Source organism: Vombatus ursinus, unplaced genomic scaffold, assembly GCF_900497805.2.
Source record: "Vombatus ursinus unplaced genomic scaffold, bare-nosed wombat genome assembly UNPS02014812.1, whole genome shotgun sequence".
Classification (NCBI taxonomy): Eukaryota; Metazoa; Chordata; class Mammalia; order Diprotodontia; family Vombatidae; genus Vombatus; species Vombatus ursinus.
Genome location: NW_020954590.1, coordinates 12096391 through 12118637, shown reverse-complemented (window position 1 = coordinate 12118637; position 22247 = coordinate 12096391). Strand labels below are relative to the sequence as shown.

The following is a 22247-nucleotide window of genomic DNA, read 5'->3' as shown; positions in this document are numbered from 1 at the left end:
ATCACTAGTGTGAAGGAGCAATGGCAGGAAATAAGACTGCAAAGGGGAACCTGGAAGTCACGTACAAACTATCCCAAAGATCAAAGGAGCGTAATTTACAAACTGTATCATGTATTAATTGAAATTCACATCCTGGTAATATGTGCTGAATCAGCTGAAGCCACCTAGGCATGGCCTGTCAAGGTTCTTATCCTGTAATATGTAAGATCCAGAAGGAATCCAGACCTTCACAGTTCTGGGGCAACAGAACATCAAATGGTACTATAATTTAGAGATGTAATTTTGAAGTTTTATTGATAATTCTGAGATGATTTGGGTATGTTAATGAGCTAACCCCAAGGTGGCACAAATAGGAGTTGGCCTGTTCCCTCTCCAAAAAAAAACCATATAAAAATGAGACCTCAAACTCCTGTCATCTCCCCAAACACTCATGCATTGGGTCCATGCTACCAAGTGCTCCCAACTCTAAGTCATTATTTGTTTTTATGGTTTTTTCAGTTGTGTCCAACTCTCTGTGACCCTATTTGGGGTTTTCTTGGCAAAAGTACTAGAGTGGTTTGCCATTTCCTTCTCCAGCTCATCTGACAGATGAGGAAACTGAGGCAAATAAGGTTAAGTGATTTGCCCAGGGTTACACAGTTAGTGAATATCTCAGGCCGGACTAGTTTGGTTTCTGAGATCTATACAAGTGCCCATACACTTATACAGCCTTTCATAGCCAGAGACTTAGATAGAACTATCCCAAACTGAAAATACCTCCCCTCAAGGCCCATCTTATGGTACCTTTTTCCATGTCACTCCTGATCTGCTCCTCCAGGTCCTCTGGGGACACATAGACTTCTCCTTCCCCTCCCTTTGGGGACTTGGGCCGACAGTGTCCGCAGCAGCAGTTACAACAGCAGCAGAGGCAGCAGCAAAAGTAGCAACCCGTCAAGATGCCAAAGAGTACAAAGAGGGTCTGCAGGAGACAGAGGAAGAGAAGGAAAAATTCCAAAAGAAATCATCGGAGTCACAGGATCATAGATTTAGGGCAGGAACGGAACTTGGAAGTCACCTAGTTCAGTCCCTTGACTTTACAAATAAGGAAAATGAGGTCCAGATAATAGGCATTTCTATAGCACCTACTATGTGCCAGATACTATGCTAAGCACTTTATTTGATTTATTTATATATTTGATTGATTTATTTATTTGATCTTCACAACAACCCTAACTAGGGCAAATAGTGGTTAACTGACTTGCTCAGGGTCTCATAGCTAGTATCTGAGGCTGGATTTGAATTCAGGTCTTCCTAACTCCAGGCCAAGCACTCTATCCACTGAACCACCTGACTTAGTGACTTGCCCAAGGACACACAGGTAGTAAGTCAGCAACAGAGCCAGGTTTTTGAGCCCAGGCCCTGTGGTTTCAAGTTCAGAGTTCTTTACCACCATGCTGTGCTTTCAGAATACCACTGAGTTGGGGATGTGTAAATTACTAGCATTGGCAGAAGTCTTAGAAATAATGAGAATAATCTACATAGAGAGGATTAGGGACACGGCACCACCTCAATCTGGAAAGTCTACACAAAATTTTTTAGTACCAGAGAATAAGTCTGACTTATTATGGTATTAAAAGATAAAACATGTTGATGTTATACAGTACTAACATATATTTTAGTTTCGAAACTTTTTCTGAGTTGTCTGCTGGCCTTCGAGTTTCATCTTCCACAAAACTCTCCAAAAATTCCCATGCAATTTCTCATGCCAACCCAGGATATATCAAAATATGATGGGGAAAGTGATAATGCTAGCATTTACCCAGACTGTCACAAAAGCTTGGGACACCCTGTAGATCACTTTAAGACTTGCAAAGTGTTTTACACGTGTCATTTCATTGGATCCTCACAACCCTATAGATGCACTGATTATTTTTTGCATTTTACAGATGAGGACACCGAGTCTAAGGTTAAATGACTCGCCCAGGGCCACACAGCTACAAAGTAGAAATCCTAGATCTCAAGGTGGAAGGGGCCTCACAGATGAGGAAACTGAGGCTTGCAGGGTTATAAGTGACTTGCCTAAAGTTGCACAGGTAATAAGCCACAGAGCCAGGTTTTAAACTCATCTTGAGATTCCAGGCTCAGCATACACTCTGATGCCAGAATCCCCCAGAGCTGGGAGAAGGTTTCAGAAATTGCCATATTCATAGTTTGCCTATCATAAATTTGCTGTCCCAGACCACCCACCTCCCCTACCATCCTCAGCCTCACCCCTTCCACCCAGTAAAAGAAACCATAGATACTAGCATCCTCTGGAAACATGTATTTCTCATCTTAGAACATAATTAATAGCATCCAAATACCTCTGAACTGAGATAGCTGTATCTCATCTCCTCAGAGATGTGCTGGCAAACGCATCTGTAGCTCACATGCACATACATCCATACGTGTATGTATACTCCACTATAGTTTTCACACAGTTTATCCCCCTTTGACTGGACCCTGAGCTCCACCTGCTAAAAATCTTTTTCTGCCTTCAAGGCCCAGCTCAGGTTACATCTCCCACAAGAAGCCTTTCTAGACCTCAAATCCTCTCCTGTCCAGCTGAAAGTGATCTCAGATTTCCGTTAAAACATAAAACACTTGGTGTGAGTATCTCCTTTACCCTTATCACGTTGTACCTCATTTCACACTCATTCATTGGTACACACACACAGTTTCATCCTTTTAAGATAAGACACTTAAGGGGACAGTGTTGCCTTTTTGTTTCCCAGTGCCCAGTAGGTTACCTAGGGTGGGCACTTAATAAATGTTTTTTTCCAAAGTAATTGAGTTGTTCTTGCCTCTCCTAGTCCAGATAGCAAGAGAAGCTGCAGGCATTTAGTTCTTCTAAAAACAATGTAATCTGTTCCATGTTCTTCAAATTTTCTTGTAAAATTTCTTTATATCTAGGTCATGTATCATGTATTTATCTTGGTAAATGGTGTAAGATTTTGGTCTATGCCCAGTTTCTACCATACTGCTTTCCAGTTTTCTCAACAATTTTTACCAAATAATGAATTCTTATCCCAAAATCTTAAGTCTTTGCATTTGTCAAATACAAGGTTATTATATTTATTTGCTGCTGTAAATTGTACATCTACTCTGTTCCGTTGATCTACCTTTCTATTTCTTAGCCAATACCATATAGTTTTGATAATTACTGCCTTATAATTTGAGATTTGGTGGTACTAAACCTCCTTCCTTTACACTTTTTCGTTAGTTCTTTTGATATTCTTGACTTTTTTGTTCTTCCAAATGAATTTGTTGTGATTTTTTTCTAATTCAGTAAAATAATTTTTTGGTAATTGAATTGGGATGGCATTGAATATATAAATTCATTTAGGTAAAATTGTCATTTTTATTATATTGGTCCTGCCTACCCATGAATAATTAATATTTCTCCAACGATTTAAATCTGATTTTATTTGTATAAAAAGTTTTGTATAATTTTATTTATACAGTTCCTCGGTTTATTTTGGCATAAATAAATAAGTTTAAATTTAAAAAAAAAACAACATAATCACAGAGGAAATCAAAAAGCCCAGTTAAAAAAATTTTTGAAGTATGTCTGGTCATTATGAAAAGCCATAGACTAGAATAAGTCAACCAGCCCCAGGTTTGTTTGGTACCTAACAAAAGAGAATTGCTCTCCCCAAAGGATAAGAATGTTAGAACTCCAACCAGCTTCACCAACTAGCCACACAAATAACAGGGCCAAAACACCAAGACAGGAAATTGGGAGATAAAATTCACTCTCCCTTTTTGACTTGTGGATGATTCAGCTGAAGCACGTCTTGGTAGGTAGGAACAACACGCACTTACACAGACAGGGGCATGGCTAGGTGAATAGGCTTATTTTCCTGAGAGTGGGTGACAGTGTCAATGATGCCAGGCCCCCAAAGACAACTCTGCAAAGGGACTTTACTCCAGGCCGCTGTTCCGTGGGGTAGGGGTGAAGAGATGTTTCTGCTGGGCACCCTGAGAGCTCTGTCCTTCTGTCGGTCCCTGAGGAATGCAAAAACTACCTGGACAATAACTAGGCCTGTGCTATGGGTAGATGATTCTTTCCAGTATTTCACAAATTCCATGGACACCTTCCTGGGACACATCTCTTACATTAACTTTCTTTGAGAATGAAATGGCTTAGAACTTGTAGCGTTAGATGGTAGTAGACACTTTACACTAAAAAACAGGAAGGAAAAGTCACCGAGTCAAAGAGAACATTTTTTATAAGTAGTGCTAGCATTCATACCTTAGGATTACTTAATATTTTTTTCCTCATTTTGGTCCAGACTTGTGATTTCGTCTGTCTTGGAAACTCTTGGTGTTGAAACTTCTCCATGCAGATAGGGAATCTGTCTGTTTCTTAGTCTTGGTGAGTTGACTGAAGTGCCAAGAGGTTGTGACTCCCCACCCCCAAACCCCAACTAATATGTTTTCATTAGTATTGGACTTGAAACTAGGATTTCCTGGCTCTAAGGGACTGGAAGAAGGGGGTGGGGGGAGGAGAAGAGATGGGAAAGGGAACGAGCATTTTTTGACCACTATGTTAGAGGCACTCTGTAAAAATAGCACTTTACAAATGTTACTTCATTTGATCCTCTCAACAACCCTAGGAAGTAGATGCTATGATTCTCCCATTTTAATGGTTGAAGAAACTGAAGCAGGCAGAGGTTAAGTGTCTTTCCCAGGATCACATAACTAAGGTCTGAGACCTGGTTTGAGCTCAGGTTTTTCTGACTAATCCCAGTGCTCTATCTACTGCAACACCTGGCTTATCCAATGGGGCTTGGACATGCTGCCTTAGTATTATTATAATTACTGCTTTGGGAATCTCCTTTATTAGATGATGGTACATTCAACAATTGAGTCACCTTTATTGGCCATTGGTTTTTCTGATTTTGTAAGCCTGTCTACCTTTCCCCTGGCCCTGGAGCCTTTTAAAGTGTGGAAACGGGTTGTCAAGACCCTCTTTTCTACAGAAAGAAGATGTAGGGGGAACACAAGAGCCTTCTTTAAGTATCTGAAAAGCTGTCATGTGAAAAGAGAACAAACGTGTACATAGGGCAGAATCAGCCGCAATGAGTGAAGGTTGATGGGGGTAAATTAGAACTGCCCCAAAATGGAATGAGCAGCCTTGGAAATACTCAGTTCCCCATCATTGGAGGTCTTCAAGCAAAGGCTGGAAGGCTGCTTGGTAAGGATGTTGTAGATTCTTGTTCTGGTACAAACTAGAAAGACTGACCTCTAAGGTCCCTTACAATAATCACAAAAAGAACATCAATAATTTTAATAGTATTCCACAATCCTGTATTCCAGCAGTGCGAAGTTTGTTTTTCCCCTCCTACTGGAAGGCCATGCTCACCTAACTTTTGTGAAACTGGCAAGATATTAACTTCATAATTTTAGCAAAAGAAATAATATGAGTCACTTGTACCAATTAAGTTTCATCCCAGTATGGATAAGAGCCACCAAGGACTTATATATATAAATATGTGTATCATGGCTTTAGTCTATGCCTAGAGAACCATGTGTGTACACAAATGTATAGTGACTCAAAGCTACCACTATCATATGAGTCCATGCTTATGTTGAAAGCAAACCTGGTGGCTGTATACCCAAGAGGATTCTAATTTCACAAGGTTCCTAAAATGCAGATTTATTTTTGCTCTACCATACACCGGCCATTTTAGTTCACACTATATTAATATATCCTTCACTTCCCTGTCCTCTGCTTCTTCCTCTTCTCTCCCTCCCCCCCATTGAAGTGAATCATGTGTCCATTGTCCCAGGCGCCATTTTGCTCCAGGGAAAAAAAAGTCCTAGTTAGAGCTTCTGTAGGGGCAATTTCAGTATGTGTTTGTGGGAGAGTAAACCAAAGGTCAATAGGGGTCATGTTTTCCTACTACTAGTTCATGCTATGACATTTCAGTAAATGCCTTTTCTTCAAAGTAATTGTTTCAAATGGTTTACTATTAAAGGTGAATGTGACAGTGGGGGCTCATCAGCCATAGTTTTAGGAGTATAGACCCACAGAGTACTTTAAACTTGGTTCCCTCAGAAAATCCAAACTGCAAGTACAAATTTGGGTATGGGGAAGCTTAGAGGAAATGCTACAGATATTATCAGATTATGGTTTAAATCTATAATCAGTCTTTTAGAATCCACCAAACTTTTACTCATTTAAGTGCAAAGGGTAGCAGCATGTATACTATCAAGTATCTAGAGGGATAATGTGGTCTTGAGGCAAGAGAACTGGAGTCTGGAAAAGCCTGAGTCCTGGGTTCTTTATCCCATTTGCAAGACATTAATTGCTTGAGCATAAACTAGACCCTTTCCTGCTTGAACCATTAGGAAAGTGCTGTCTTTGCAGAGATATTGTCTGGATTCAAATCCCTTTTCTGCCAGTTTATCTGTGAGACTTGAGTGTATCACTTTCCCTGGGTCTCAGATAATGAAGGGATTGAACTTAATAACCTTTGAGGTTAGAGTTAGTATTACATCTCTAAATCTATGATCCTATGTTTTTACACCAAGGGAAAACAGTTAGAGGAAAGAAAACAATTAAAGATGCAAGAGAGGGAAATGTGATGGAAAAGTTCCCAGAGGAATCTTGAGGGAGTGGGATCAAGAATACAAGGGAAGGGTTTGTCTTGGGAAGGAGAAGGTTTATTTTTCCTTCTGAGGCAGAAAGGAAGAAGAGAAAGACAAACAAAGATAGAGAACTTCTTGAGTTAGAGAAGAGGGAAGTCCAGGGAATTCATACTTGACCTCATTAGGTTAAGGATCGCCTTCTTCATTAAGCTATATAGTCAATCCCTAATTTATAAATGGGTCATGTTACAAATGTTCATTTGTAAATCAAGTTGTTTGGCACGTTTCCATTCACAAGAAAAAATATTATAAAGAGTAGCTGAGTAATGAAATAATATATAGTAATGAATTTTGAAAACTTTAAAACACCATATAAATGTTTATTATTACTGTCTAAAAACATTTAAATCATAATTTAATTGAACTAGAGTAGTACAGAATTTATAACATTATATTCTTTTATTTGAAAACTTTATACAATTATTGCTATGTAAAAACTGAATTAAAGGTCCAACATGGGATGTTAGGAATATATAATATATGTCCCTCTGATGCAATTCCATATGCATGCACTAACCTATCCTCTCATGTTCAAGCTGTGTCTTCTGATGGGGACTCAGCACATTCCATTTGTAGCAGAAGGGGAGTAGGAAAGACTAAGAGGGTTCCGGGTATTCTCCAACTAAGACAGTAAGGGGTCTGAGATCCTGGGGAGATCCAAAAGCACTGGGAAGGGCATAAGAACTGACATAAGAACTGACACTTGGAGATTTGTGAAGCATCTTACAGCTCATCAGATCCTCATAGCAACCTCATGTGCCAGTATTATGGATATTATTACTGTCCCTTCCCTTTTATAGATGAAGAAACTGAGATTTCATACAAGTTCATAGACCATGCCTTGCCGATGGTCAAGTCTCCTCTGACTCTACACATTGCTCCTTCTACTATGCCACACTGCCTCTTTGGGGGCTACAGTGAGGAGGTGACAGTCCGTATTGGATTAAGTCCCTGCTATCTGCCAGGCACCACACTAAGTACTGGGGATACAAGACAAAAATGATACAGTCCCTGCTTCAAGGACCTCACTTAGATATACCTAAGTAGGGACCTCTTATATTTAAGTTAGCTTTTCTTTCATTTGCTCATTTTTTATTTTTGCAAGGTTTGTAGATGAAGGTAGGAAAGGGAACAGCATCCAGAATGTGAAATCTCTTAGACTCATACTGATTAAGCTTGATTCCTATGTAGATAAGAGTCGTGAAAGACTTGACTGATAAAGCCAAGTATCATGGCTTTAGTCTGTATCTGTAGAGAATCATGTACATACACAGGTACATAGTAACCCAAAGTCACCATTATCACATGAGTCTGTGCTTATACTGGGAATACTTTGGAAACCAAACCTGGTGGCTGTGTATCCAAGTAGATTCTAATGCCACAAGGTTCCTAAAATGCAGATTCCCCCTCCTCCCACCAACACCTGTCATTTTAGTTCACACTATATGTAATATCTTTCACCTCACTTCTTCATTCTCACCTTTCCCCCACTTCCTTTCTCCCACACCCTCAGAGAGAGCTCCAGGTGAGTGTATTTGACACAAGTACCACATACCATCTCCTTGATTATTGTTGTTTCTGTAGCCTGTGCTATATATAGCAAAGTACACAGCTAAATTTGTTCTAAATAATTTATTAAGCAATTGTCACACAAATGAATTTTTTTTTTTGGCTTTGAGCAGTGATTCACTTTTTATTCTGTCATTACTGGAGGGGAAGGGGGAGTCTGAATTAACCTGAAGCTCCAACTTCAAATATAATTAATATCGTGAAGTGTTACAAGACATGCTGTGTATTTTAATTGTTTGATCAATTAAAACAGAAAGGAAAATTCCTCAGATAGCACCTTTTCAGAGAAGTGATATCTATGTATATTTTCAAGACTTGAATGACAATATAGTTAAGCAAAAAAGTTTCATAACAGAAAAAACTCCACAAATCCAAGATTTTCCAGGAACACCCTTCAAAGAAGAGAAGTAGTTAGTCTCACCTCTGCCCACCAGCTGGACAGCATGAAGTACGTGTTAACATTTTCCTCTCCAAACTGTTCGGCCACATAGAGTCCCAGGGACCCATACTTATCATAGATATTTTTCTTTGTCAAATCTGTCAATATAGTGTGAGCATTGTTGATCTCTTTAAACTTCTCAGCAGCCTCAGGATTATCTGGATTCTTGTCCGGATGGTGTTTCAGAGCCAATTTTCTTAAAAATGAAAAAGAAAGAAGCAAAAGTTCTGTTTGACCAGAGCCAAATCATAAATGGTCTATTTAAACGAAATGGTTTACATGATTGCACATGTATAACCTGTATCTGAATTGCTTGCCATCTCAGGAAAGGGAGAGGGAAGGAAGCGAGGGATAGAATTTGGAACTTAAAACAAAAAAAAAATTTAAAAATTGTTTTAATATGTAGTTGGGGAAAAATAACATTATTTTTTAAAAATAGTGTATTTAGACAGTGTGGTCCAAATCTACAGATAGCATTTGATGGTAAACTATATGGGCAAGGTAGTATAATAGTACTACTGTTGATATAATGCTTTTAAAGCTTACAAAATGTTTTACATTTTATATATATATATATACATATATATATATAAAATCTCATTTGATCTTTATAACAATCTTTTGAGGAAGGTGCTATTATTATGCCCATTTTACAGATAAGGAAACTGAGGCTGAGAGAGGTTAAATGACTAAACAATCATAGAGTTAGAAGAAATCTTAGAAAGCCATCTAGTCCAAACCAACATCACATAGCTAGTAAGTGTCTGAGGTTAAATTTGAACTCAGGTCCTCCTGACTCCAGGGCTGGTGCTCTATCCACTGTGCCACCTAGTTGCCCCTTGTCAGTATTCACCTTTCTATCCTTATTATCCACATATTGCCCATAGAGAGCCTGAGGGGAGGCAGCATGGTACAGTGGACAGAACATTTCCTCTAAACCCAGAGAACTTGGGTTCATATCCTTCCTCAAATACTTGTGGACCATCGCTCAATGTCTTCAGCCTCTCAGGTCCTTTCCGCTCTATATCCGTGATTCCCTGTATTACAAGGACGGGGAAGAAGAGGACAAGCATATTGTGAGGGATTACTAGGTGTCGGGCATAGCGTCTCATTTGATCCTAACCAGCACACCCTGTGAGGTAGATATAGTTATTATCCCCATTTTATAGGTGAGGAAATTGAGGCAAACAGAGGTTAAATGACTTTGCCAGTGACACAGCTAGTGCCTGAGACCGACTCTGTCCACTGCCTAGCTAGCTGCCTTGGGAAGGAAAGGTGTCAGACCTCATGGGTGTTAAAGGAGTCAGGGATAAAACCCAAGTCCTTGGCTCTAAGTCTAGATCCCCACCCCCAATATAAGTCACAGAACGACCACTTCCTTCATGCATAGGGTGTCCCAAGTTCTAGGGAGGGTCGAGAGCACATTTCTCCTGCTATCTCCCCGTGTGCTCCCCTTCATGAAAGTGTTTTCTAAAAGATTAATCAATAGCCTCCCAAAAGACCATTCTGCTATTCATCCAGCACAGCTGGAGCCAGGTTTATGTTGGAGGACATGACCTCAAATGAAATGGTGTCCCAACACTATGATACAATCAGCTGCTTCAACCAACAGTTAATTTGGGGAAAAATACATCTGCCAAACCAGGTTCTACATAGCATGCAGCCACACACAAGGGGATGGTTCAGGCTGTATTTTCTTTTTAGTCAGTAATATCATCATCCTGAAGATGCTACCTAAATCTAAGCTCAGTGGAGCTATCTCTGACTCTGATCCCTGGACTAGTGCTAACCTCCCACCATCTTTAATTCCACAAGCCACTCCTCCAGATTAGCTGACCTCCAGATTCTTGTCTTCCTACAAACTCAAGTGCTTTCTCAAGAAGGTCAAATGAATGACTTTCCTCTCTTCTTTTCTTTTGCTGGCAGCATGGTTGCTGGTACCATACTTGTTCCTGGTAATTAATATACGGCACAAAATCCTGTGATTTTTGTTCTTAAAAATTTATAAATATGCATAGAGCCAAAGGCAGTATATTTATTTGTAAACGCAAAACACAAAATGAAGAAGGCTGGTTGAGAGGCCTGTTGTGTGAAATGCACCATTTTGGTAACAATACAAAACCATGTTCTAGTTTACTCGTGATGAAAAATGCTTTCCAGCTGGCAAACAGCTGGGGTGAGCAACGGGGCTTCCTTTTACCTTTCGACTCTTGAGAGCACTGCTGTTGTGTTCATGGCAAGCCACTCAATCAATTTCTGTTGAAATTGAATTTGTAGAATTTTGCAGTGATTTTGCTGCATTTGAATTGATTACAATTCTTTGAAAAACAGGTATTGGATTGGATTATCCCTGTTTTCTTAGCTATTCCAGTTCAATTCCATTCAATTCAACAAATATTTATAAGGCACCTACTGTGACCATAGCCAGTGCTAGGAGCAGGGGGAGATAAAAAGTTTAGAAAAAACAAAGTCCTTGCCTTCATGGAGCTTATGGTCTAGTATGGGGATATGATAGACATAGATAATTAAAATATAAAATAATGCATGATAGATCTAAACATTAAACACGTGGAAATAAAGCAGGTCCAAGGGAGCAAGCATAATTAATAACATTTTGCCTTTTAATCCTGAATACATTGCTGTTCCTTGGGACCAAGCAATAACCCATGTGTTATTAGTTGCTTGTCATTGTACACTTGCAGAGTATTGCCCTCAGAATTGCAGCATCTCAGAATTAGAAGGGGCTTCAAAACTCATCTAGTCTAACCCAAACCTAAATAAAAATCACTTTTATGATTGTCATCTAGGTCTTGATTAGTGCTAATAATGAATCTTGTTAGGTGTCTGCATTATTCAAATTTGCATTATTCATAGTTATGATTACATAATAATATATAATGTAAAAAATGTAAAAATACAATGCAAAAAGTGCTTTACATAAAATTATCCTATTTGATCCTTACATTGTTTGTAATTGGTCCCAACCCAATGGAAATATGCATTGAAAAATTTTTTAAATAAGTTTTAAAATTTTTTTTATTAATGTAACAACACCAAAAGATTAAAAGTATATATTTCTGATTCAAGCTTATGAAAAAGTAATAAATTTTTTAAAAAAATTAAATGACTGAATAGTGTCCTTAAAGATAAGCCTACATTGATAAAATGATGATATGATAACATTGCTTTTGTTGTTGTTGCTTAGCGGCACAAACCAAACTTTCTCTTTCTTTAAATATTCATACATATACTGGTTGGTGCAGATAGCTTTATTCACATCTCAGCAAATTTGCATGCTCACATTCTGACACAATGCACCAAGTATAGTTGGATGACCTGAGGCATTATCTAGAATCAGTAATGCTTTAAGTGTAATATTGTTATTGCTGCCATATTGTTCAACATTTGGGCTAAAATAAAGAAAATCATTCTTCAGAAACAGCCTCAGTCACCCATGCTTCCTTATTTGTTCTCAAAAGAACTGGAAGCGATTGTTGTTGTAGCCTTTCAAAGAGTAAAGATTTCAAGGCAGATAAACATCGTTTTAATTTAAAATCCCCTTCTCTATTATCTCCCAATAAAAGTATTAGGTGATCTTTAGATGCTTTAAATTCAGGTTGAGTGTTTTTCTTTCTTAGAAATATAAATTCTAGAACGCATAATTTCCCAGACTAAGCCTGTTTCATCAACATTAAAAAATTTTAATCAGTGTTTCTGCCTTCTTCGATTATTTTCCTCAAAACATCAGGATATTTAGCTGCCTTGTCCTTAACCTGAATTGGCCACCTCTGGTGTATTAATGGCAGTATTTCCTCTGGTTGGTTTCAGGGCTCTGTAGACCAAGCAAAGCAAATACAAGGCATACGGCCTGTTCTTTAAAAGAATTTAGATCCCTACCCAACTCCTTGATATATGTATATATATATATGTGTGTGTGTGTGTGTGTGTGTATATATATATATATATGTATATAAGTTTGTGTGTGTGTGTGTGTGTATACACACACACACACACCTCTCCTTCTTATGGCTCGGCTATAGGCTGACATGCAATTCAAAAGTCTAACAGAGTGTCGGCTTTCCTTCACTGTTTTGTTTTTGGTAGGCAGTGGGGTTTAGTCACTTGCTCAGGGTCACACAGCTAGTAAGTGTTATGTGTCTGAGATCGAATTTGAACTCAGGTCCTCCTGCATCCAGGGTCAGTACTCTATCCACTGAACCACCTAGCTGCCCCTTTCCTTCACTTTTTAAACACTGTTTGGATCTCTGCCAGCTCAAAATGCAGAGAAATTCATTCTCATTTGGTTTCTCATGTTCTTCTAAATACAGAGTTGGAGAAAAAAGAAAGAATGGAGGGACTGATCTTGAACCAACCCTATTTCCCCTCACTAGCAGCACTCTGAGACCTCCTGGCAGGCAACTGGACTTTGGGACCTCCATAGAAAAATTTCCTCCACAGGAGATCAGGCTAACAGAAATACTTGTTAAGGATCCCCACATCTTTTTTTTTTTTTAACTTTTTAAAGTTCAGGTCTACAATTTCCTTTGTGTGAGGAGTTCCTAGTACGGAAACTCCCTTCACCAATGCCAATCTGTAACTTAAAGTCTTAAGAGAGTTGCCATGGAGGTGGGCAGTGAGAGTTGCCCAGGTCACATAGTCTGTCTGTGAAGATGGAAAATAAGTAGGCATATTTAGTGAGAAGAAAATGTCTTGAATCAAACTTCACTTTGACAAATTGCCATTGAGGGCTGAAGATCCTTTTTTTCAACAGATTCCCTATAGTGAAGTCAGCAGGGAGGAATTGCTGAGGCAAAAGGCAACCTTCTACTTAAGATTCTAAGTGTTTATGCCCTTAACTACTGCACTGATCTGGGCTGACTAAAGCTGGCATCTTGTTTGCAGTTACTACATACTTCTCCCCTTATTTCTCCTTCCAAAATTCAGAGAAGCTATGAAATTACACATGAAAGCCAGTGATTTGGAGCCCAGTGTTGTATTGAGGCTACAGTTGTGACTATTTGTTTTCCTGCTATGGACAACTGTTAAGAACGCTAGTCTTCTGCCTGAGTGCTCCCTTATTTTCTCACCTTCACTCTAAATTCTGAACTCCTATCTCCATCCACACTGATTGAACTCTGAACTGTGTTCCCAACCCCTAGGTCAGACCTTTTTTCCCTTGGAACAAGAGTGACAGAGACAAGAGCTCTGCTTGCTATGCGCTGGTTACATGTTTTGTGAGGCTGGTTGGCAATTCCTACACCCTCACCCCGAACAAAGCCCCAACCCCTGCTCATCTGATCTCATGACTGCTTCCCCTGCTTCTGTTTGGTTGCTTCAAAAAGCCTGTTCTTTCTGCTAAAACTCTGATTTTTCTCAAAAGTTTCTCTCCTAACTAAAAGTTACCCTGCCACTCTCTCAGGAAGGTCCTTCTCTGACCTTTCTCCAAGGACTGAAGTCTTGTGGCTGTGTGTGGAAAGCCTAATAGTGAGCTCAGTCAGAATGCCTGTCCCAGTGGTTGTGGCCTCCGTAGTTCTAGGGAGCAGCAAGAAAGGAATGGAGTAGCCGCTGCCAGTAGGGATTCAAGACTGGACTTTTTATTTTATTATTAAAAGGGACTCTTAGATGAGAAATTTTCTCTTCTAATTATTGTTCAATTGTGTCATATTCCTCATGACCCCATTTGGGGTTTTCTTGGCAAAGATACTGGAGTGGTTTGTCATTTCTTCCTCCAGCTCATTTTACAGATGAAGAAACTGAGGCAAATAGAGTTAAGTGACTTGCCCCAGGGTTACACAACTTGTAAGTGTCTGAGGCAGGTTGTGAACTCAGGTCTTCCTGACTCCAGGCTGGGCATTGTATCCATTCTATCTACCAATACATAGTGGTATCTTCTCTACAAGATAGAGTCATAGAGAGACAGTGAGAGGGTCTTGCCCAGGGTCCCACAGCCAGTATGTGTTAGTCAGGACTTGAACCCAGGTTCCAGCCATGGAACCCATGTCTCCAAGGTCAGCTCTCTATCCCCTACTCCAGTCTGCCTCTCTGGCTAATGCCATGAATGTATACAATTGAAAGACTGTGGATCATAAGATTTAACGCTGAAGGGACCATCAAGATCTTCTTATTACTGACATGAAGGATGACCAGAGAAGCTGGAAAGAAAGGCAGACAACTAGACGCCTGAGAGATGTTGAAAGCAAGTATTGGTCGATGAGTTGGAAGCACCGACCTGTAAATCAGTGTTTGTGGTAGATTCAGAGCACATAGCTACAGTAGGGTTTGACCTGAAACAGATGAAACTAAAAATTAACATGGCATTCCAAGTTCATTTGTGCCTTTGGGAGGCATACATGTTTTTATGAAAAATCAGGGAAGGCCTAGCAAAAACGCTCAGAATATTGAGCAAAAGAATCTAGTGGTTAATTCCTAATGTTAGAGGTTTGGGGAAATTAATTTACATCAACCTCCTTGGGCTCAGGAGTCAATCTCTAGGCTGTGAGCCTGCTGGGACATCACCCACCATTTGGAAATACAAGAGGACACAGCTAGAATCATAAAATTACAGAAGGCTCCCTTCCTAGTTCCTTCTTTTTTTATGTGTTTCACTTCTATGGTCCTGTTAGAATACAAATCCTGCATTATTTATATCCTTGTCAATCTGTGAGAGACATTCATTCATCTTCCATTTGATTCTGTGGTGCATAGTGGGGAAGATGGCATGAATGGAGACCACCCCCTGGAAACAAACACATACCCTCTGTTCTTTTGATCACACACAGCTGATTAAAATCAGCTTCTGGGACCCTTACTCCATTCATTCAACTGGTCAATCAATCAACAAACACTTATGAAAGGCTTACCATGAGCCAGACACTGTACTAGGTACTGAGGATACAAAGAAAGGTAAAACCATTTTAACCAACTATTAAGTCAATGAAAGGTAGCTAGGTGAATAGAGCACTGGGTTTGGAATCAAGAAGACTCATCTTCATGAGTTCAAATCCAGCCTCAGACACTTACTAGCTGTGTGTTCCTGGGCAAATCACTTAACCCTGTTTACCTCAGTTCATCTGTAAAATGAACTGGAGAAGGAAACAACAAACCACTCGAATATCTTTGCCAAGAAACCACCTTCCCTCCTCCCCCCCAAAGAAAAAGACTTGTATCATGAAGTGCTTAATGGTGGTGAATCAAATAATTAACATAAAGTATTTATACATATACTGGTGCCTAGCCTTTACTCCTGACAAAATCAGAATATTAAATAATATTTTCATTGCATCAATATCAGATAATTTACTAAATTTACTAAAATCGGAATAGAATTACTACTTATCTTATATTTTATGTCAAGGCCAGTATGAATAGAAAGCAGTGAACTCAGAGAGATGCCATAAATGAATCTGTAAATGTCATAGTTTGGTGTCTGTGGGTGTGAGCTAGTTACTGGATTACCTCTTTCCTTCCAGTGTTATTCATCTTTGTACCCTCTGTGTGCCTGGCACAGTGGAGTACATACAATAGGTACTCAATAAATATCTTTTGAGTAGAGTGGACTTCCCTTCAACAAATGGTGAAATCAGTTTATAAATTAATAGAATGGGAAAGGAACCTTAGAGACCATCCAGTTCAATCTCTTCTTTTTAGAGCTTGTAAGGACATAGGACTAGAGTGTGAAGAATGCTTAGAGGTCATCTAATCTGACTCCCTCCCTCCCTTTACTGATGAGGAAACTGAGGTGACTTATCCAGCATCTCACAGGTAGTAAGAGGAGAACTGGGATTTGAACCTATGTCTTTTGACTCCAGATCCAATGATCTTTCTCCCACTATCCTTACTGCCTGTAACATTTCTATCTTGCAAATTGTTCTTGGGATTAGGGTTGGGATACGGGGTAGGTTCATCCTATTTGAGAACCAGTCTTTCCCGCAGCACAGTTTAGTCTTTAGGGGACTTCTCTGAGTTCTACAACAGAGTATTGCATTGTACAATACTGAGAAAAATGCACATTATCTTGGAGGAAAGTGAGGGAAGAGAAGAGGACCCTGTCCATCTCTTCTAGTCTTCTCTCTTTAGTCTAGATCTATTTTTCATATTAATCAGTGGTTACTTTGAGAGGCACCAAGAACCTTGGGGATGAGATAGAGGATAGGCAAGCTTCAGTGTAAGGTTAGAATAGCACTCACTATGGGCCCTGAGCAGCCAGGAGGTAGTTTGAGGCATAGATCAGGTAGAGAATACCCCCTAATCCATGAGCAAATCCACCTCTTAGTCTTCATTCACTGTTATCTCTCCCCTTTGTCCTTCATTTATTAAGGTCTTATTCTTTCAAGACCAAATTGAAGGCCTACCATCTAAAATCACCAAGACTGACAGCTTGGAAGAGTCCTAAAAGATTCACTTACTTACAGTTATCCCTTGCACATCATGACTTTCTATATATATCACAGGTCGGCCTAAGAAATTAAATGGGAATTATTTGGGAGTTTTTCAGAGCTGCAGACAATATGCGAAGTCCAGCAGATGATACAGAAAAAGTTTAGATACTCAGAAATGCATGAGATATATGTATAGTATTGTAGAACATCAACATATTTTATTTTTAACACCATAATAATTCAGACTTCTTCTCTGGTATGAAGGGAGGGCCAAAAAATTTTATGTGGATTTTCCAGATCCTTGCGGTAGGGGGTGGGGAAGGGGTGTGTTTGTGCCCTGAGTGGATTGTGGAAGGGATAACTGTATTCAACTACCATTTATTCAGCACTTCCAAGTGCTGATCATTACAGACACAAAGACAGAAGGCCTGCCCTGCCCGGACAGAACCTACAGACTATTAAGAAAATACAACATTTACCCAGATAAGTAAGTGCAAGATAATTTTAAGAGTGAAAGAAAACTAGCACAGGAGCATAATACGGAGAGAAAATTGAGAGTCTAACAGAGGTGAAATGACTTGCCCGCAAAGCTCAACTAGTGACAGAACTGGGATGAAAACATCCATCTTTTGCTGTACTCTATGAAGCCTTCCCCTTCCTGCCCAAACTGCAGTGACCATTTCCTCCTCTGAGCAACTCTATCAAGTATTGTTTACCAGGGGTGGGGAACCTTCAACCTCGAGGCCACATGTGGCCCTCTAGGTCCTCAAGTGCAGCCCTTTGACTGAATCCAAACTTCATAGAACAAATCAGGCATTTAGTGTAGGCTCCCTTGGGTTGTTATTTACTTTTCCCCTGTCTGGCATGTCTTCCCAGCTAGACTGAAGGGCGCCCCCCCCACCCCCGCCCAGGGCAGCCACTCCGACTTTTTTATAGCTCCAACAGCTGTACAGAGCAGCACTTAATAACATTGATAGTGATGAAGATAACAGGTCTGGGTAGGGACCTTGTAAGGAAATGGACACCACAAGCTGGGGAAAAAAGATACTAGCCAAACTACAATCAGACCTGGATCTAATTCCCTTTGTCACCTTTATAGTCTGCTATTCTAAAATTCAGTCTCCCAGCTCTGATACTTATTATCTCTGTGATCTTGGATAAGTTAGATTACTTCTCTGGGTACCTCAGTACCTCAGTTTCCTCATATGTAAACCAATACTAACTGGGTGACCATGCACCTGTTATGTAATCTTTCTGGGCCTCAGTTTACTGATATGTAAAAATGAGGATTATAGTAGTTATAATCCCTACCACATAGAGCCATTGTGATAATCAAAGGAGATAATCTCCAAAAAGTACTTTTTAAACTTAAATACTATATAAATGTCTGTTTCTACTATTGTTGTTGTGTATTATAATTGTTAAGGTAAGGAGATTGCACTGTATAACCTCCAAGATTTCTTCCAGTTCTAATTGTATGACCTCTAACCAGTGTACCCCATAAAATTCTTCTGTGTCTCCCTGTTGCTGCCACTAGACCATGCCTTGCCTAGTATCAATGTCCCCTACTTTCCCTTAGCTTACCTACAAATAGGAATTGGCCTTTATAAAATGTTTTAACTAGCAACTAAGGGAGAGAGGTAAAAACACCACACAGTACAGAAAGGTCAGGTTACAGAGGCTAGAAATCTGATCTTGGGATTCCCCTAATCTGCCATAAAAGGAATAGCAAGTTATTGACTAAGCCAAACCTTTCCTATTCCCTGACCTTTGGCCTCATTCTCACATGGAGCTCTCTACAGGTTATCAAGGACACTGCTCAGGTCCAACTCATAGCCCAATACAAAACAAAGTCATGGCTCTTTTCCCCATCAAACTACCTGTAGTTTCTGCTCGTTCACTATGATAGAAAACTACTTCTCACTTGATTTAGTGAGTATTGTATATACCATATTCTGTGCTTGTAGTCCCTCTACTTGTCATGTTTCATGAGGAAGGAGGTATGTTTCATTGCTGTTCTCCATGGCCTTCCCTGGTTTTTCAGTTACTCAGGGTTCTTCCTTTTAATGATATTTGCATTTACAATGGGTAGCCAGGTGGTACAGTACATAGAACACCAACCCTGGAGTCAGGAAGACCTGAATTCAAATCCAGCCTCAGACACTTACTAGCTGTGTGACTCTGGGCAAATCACTGAACCCTGTTTGCCTTAGTTTTCTCATCTGTAAAGTAAGCTGGAGAAGGAAATGGCAAACCATTCCAGTATCTTTTCTATTCCTCATAGTTATCATTTCTTACTGAACATTTATTCCATTACATTCATGTATCATAGTTTTTTCAACTATTTCCCAGCCAATGAGTACATACTTTATTTTTCATCTCTTGCTATAAACACCCACTTTGCCAGAGTGATAGAAACCCTTCAGATACCAGAGTGACGTCAGGATTACAATATACAAGCCAATTCAAGAAATATTTTTTAAACAACTACTTATTTGCAATGATCTGGAGATACAAAGAAAGAAAAAAAAATCTTTGCCCTTAGGGAGCTTACATTCTACCAGCTTGAATTTTATGTATATCTGAAAATTGTAAGAGCAGTAGAGACCTGAGTAGGGCCAAGGACCTGGGAGAAATGCTAAAGAGGGAAGAATTCCTAACGAGTGCTAGGCTAGTAAACTGCTTGCTTCTCAAGTCTGATTAGAACTACATCTTGATTAGGATATCATTATCTAACAAGTACTTTTCTATTAGCATTTGCCACATAATCTGTAAATTGAGAATCATCATGGAGCATGTGGAATATGCTCCATGAGATCTATACTGCCCACTTATTTCATCACATTTGCAAGTGGAATCCCTAAATAGCACCATCCCCAGTCATGGTTAATATCTTCTCTGGGTGTTTGGTATCCACGTATTCATGATTCCAGTCAAATGAGCAGGCTTTGCACGACAGAAACAATTCTATGTCTTCTGAAGAATTAACCTTTTTCCCAGCTGTATTTAGTAACAAGTACTGACCTCTAGTGGCAGTGAAAATGACACTTCTTTGTTATGTTAAATAATTTTAGATCTCCATTTTCCCAGAAATGTATATAATCCTCCTTAAAAAACCCACTATATTTTAAAATGTACATTACGTAATAATCCAATGTGATCACCATTTTAAAAAAATCATTGTAAAAGTATTTGGATACTTGGATGACTTGTGATTGCATTGATTAGGTGTTTCCTCAAATGATAAGGCTTATAATCTATTCATCACTTCTCATCCTACATGACTCTTGTCCTTGTTCTTCTGTAAATCTTCCACAAAGGGTTCACCTAATGTGCTGGAGGCATTATTCTAGATGTCTTGATGCTACATGGAGCACATGGGCTAACCCTTGATCATGCTACATGATTAGCACAATTCCTTTTCTGATTAGATATATCCGTCATGAAATCTTTTACTTAGTCTCTTCTAAGCAATTTTTGGTTGGTAATAGTTTGTAGTCTACTCATGCTCACCATGTACCTGTCCACTGCCTTTTGGATGATCTTCTACTTCACTCTTTGGAGACTGGTATTTTCTATGAATGACAATGTAACATGGATTGACTCTGTCTCCACTCCTTTAGGGATAAGTCTGTTATATTTATTCCTACTAGAGGTTATTTGTGGTTCCCCAAGGGTGTTGAAAAGTCTCTTCTCTGTCATGTGGCTCAAGCCAATGATTTGCCATGGGCAAAAAGGACTTATTATAATAGCTATTCAACATCAATTGAAGACTATTGTTTTTAAAAAATATTTCATCCAGGCCTTTGATTTATAGACCAGTCATTGAGATCATTAAAAGCACTACACAATATCTCAAAGATAGTTTAGCCCACTCTCCTTTTGTTCAGTTCTGGGCCTAGCTCAATGTCCATTTGCAGTATCTTGTCAGGATGTATACACTGATAATCCAAATCTATGGATTATTCATCCAAATGGATGGTAGGCATTCTATATCCATTGGGTTTTTCACGTGTAGACAGGCCAAACTCCTTTGAGTGATTATAGCTATCTCTTAGCAGTCTATGTAATATTCTAAGTTTTGATATAATCAGTACCATGTTATCTGTAAAAATGAGAAACTAGTCTTAATCATCTATAGAGAATTTCGCTATGATTTGAATTCCATATTAAACAATCCTCAGGTTAAGGAAAAACACTTTTGGATAGTATACATCCCTATTGCATGCTTTGATATGTATAATCAGAGGGTCATCAAACAAAGTTATCCCTGTTGTTACAATTTCCAGTGGATTATAAATTATTTTAATGTATGTATGAGAAACATCTTGTTGGAGGACAGGCCTTCAGGCATTTTGTTCTTTCTAATCAAATGCCTTTTTATAGTTAATGATAACTAAAATGGGATCATGTATTTTTTTCATTTGTGTGACTGTAATAATATAGTTTCCTATTGGATGCCATTTGAAAAAAATCCCAATTATTCCCTTTGATTACCTTCATCAAGGATGATCTAGATAAGCGTATATATTGATCTTTTTAACATGTTGTAAAGCTAAGAAAGGTGTATAGTTTGGTAGTAATATTTTCTTGGTTCTTTTTCTTTTGGCTAATAATAAGATTGAAGGGTTTTTTTCCTAAACCTCCTATATCTTCCCTTCTCTCAGATATCTTGAGAATCATTTCCCTGAAACCTTCAAAACTACATTACCTCTAGGACAGACTTCTTTTTTATATACCTGACCTGGTTCAGAGGAGCTGAGCTCCACATTTCTTTTTTTTCTTAGATGTCATTTCTTCTTCATACAACACTGCAATATATGTTATCTCCACTGTCATTTATGGGAAAAAATTGTTGTAAAAATCTTTGCAGATCTTTCCCACTTCTTTTTGTCTGCTCATTTTTCCTTTGAGTTTTATCTTTAAATGTCTTTGGGTGGCTGGCTTGGTTGTCTCTTTCACCAAGCTTTCTACAAACTTGGCCCTTCCCCTCCCATGGCATACCACACTTTTTTTTTTTTTAATGAGGTGATGGTTCTCATGATCTTTCAATAGTATGCAAAGGTACATTTGCTCTCAGTTGCCATATCTTTCCACTTAGCAAGGAGATCAAGTGTTTGCATGGATAAGTTTAGCACAGTTTTCAGCACATATTAGGCACTTAATAGACATTTGTTGATTGACTG

The 22247-nt window shown here is 39.0% G+C and overlaps 1 protein-coding gene across 1 annotated transcript in view; it reads right to left on the bottom strand.

The window, feature by feature from the left end:
• The window catches only part of LOC114053727 (dnaJ homolog subfamily C member 5B-like), a 44417-nt gene that overhangs the window by 9706 nt on the left and 12464 nt on the right, over positions 1-22247 (bottom strand). The window contains exons 2-3 of the mRNA XM_027876861.1: positions 8666-8879; positions 784-958 (exon numbers count right to left, since the gene is read on the bottom strand). Coding sequence (XP_027732662.1) covers positions 784-958; positions 8666-8879 — 389 coding nt within the window. The remainder of the gene's footprint in view (positions 1-783; positions 959-8665; positions 8880-22247) is intronic.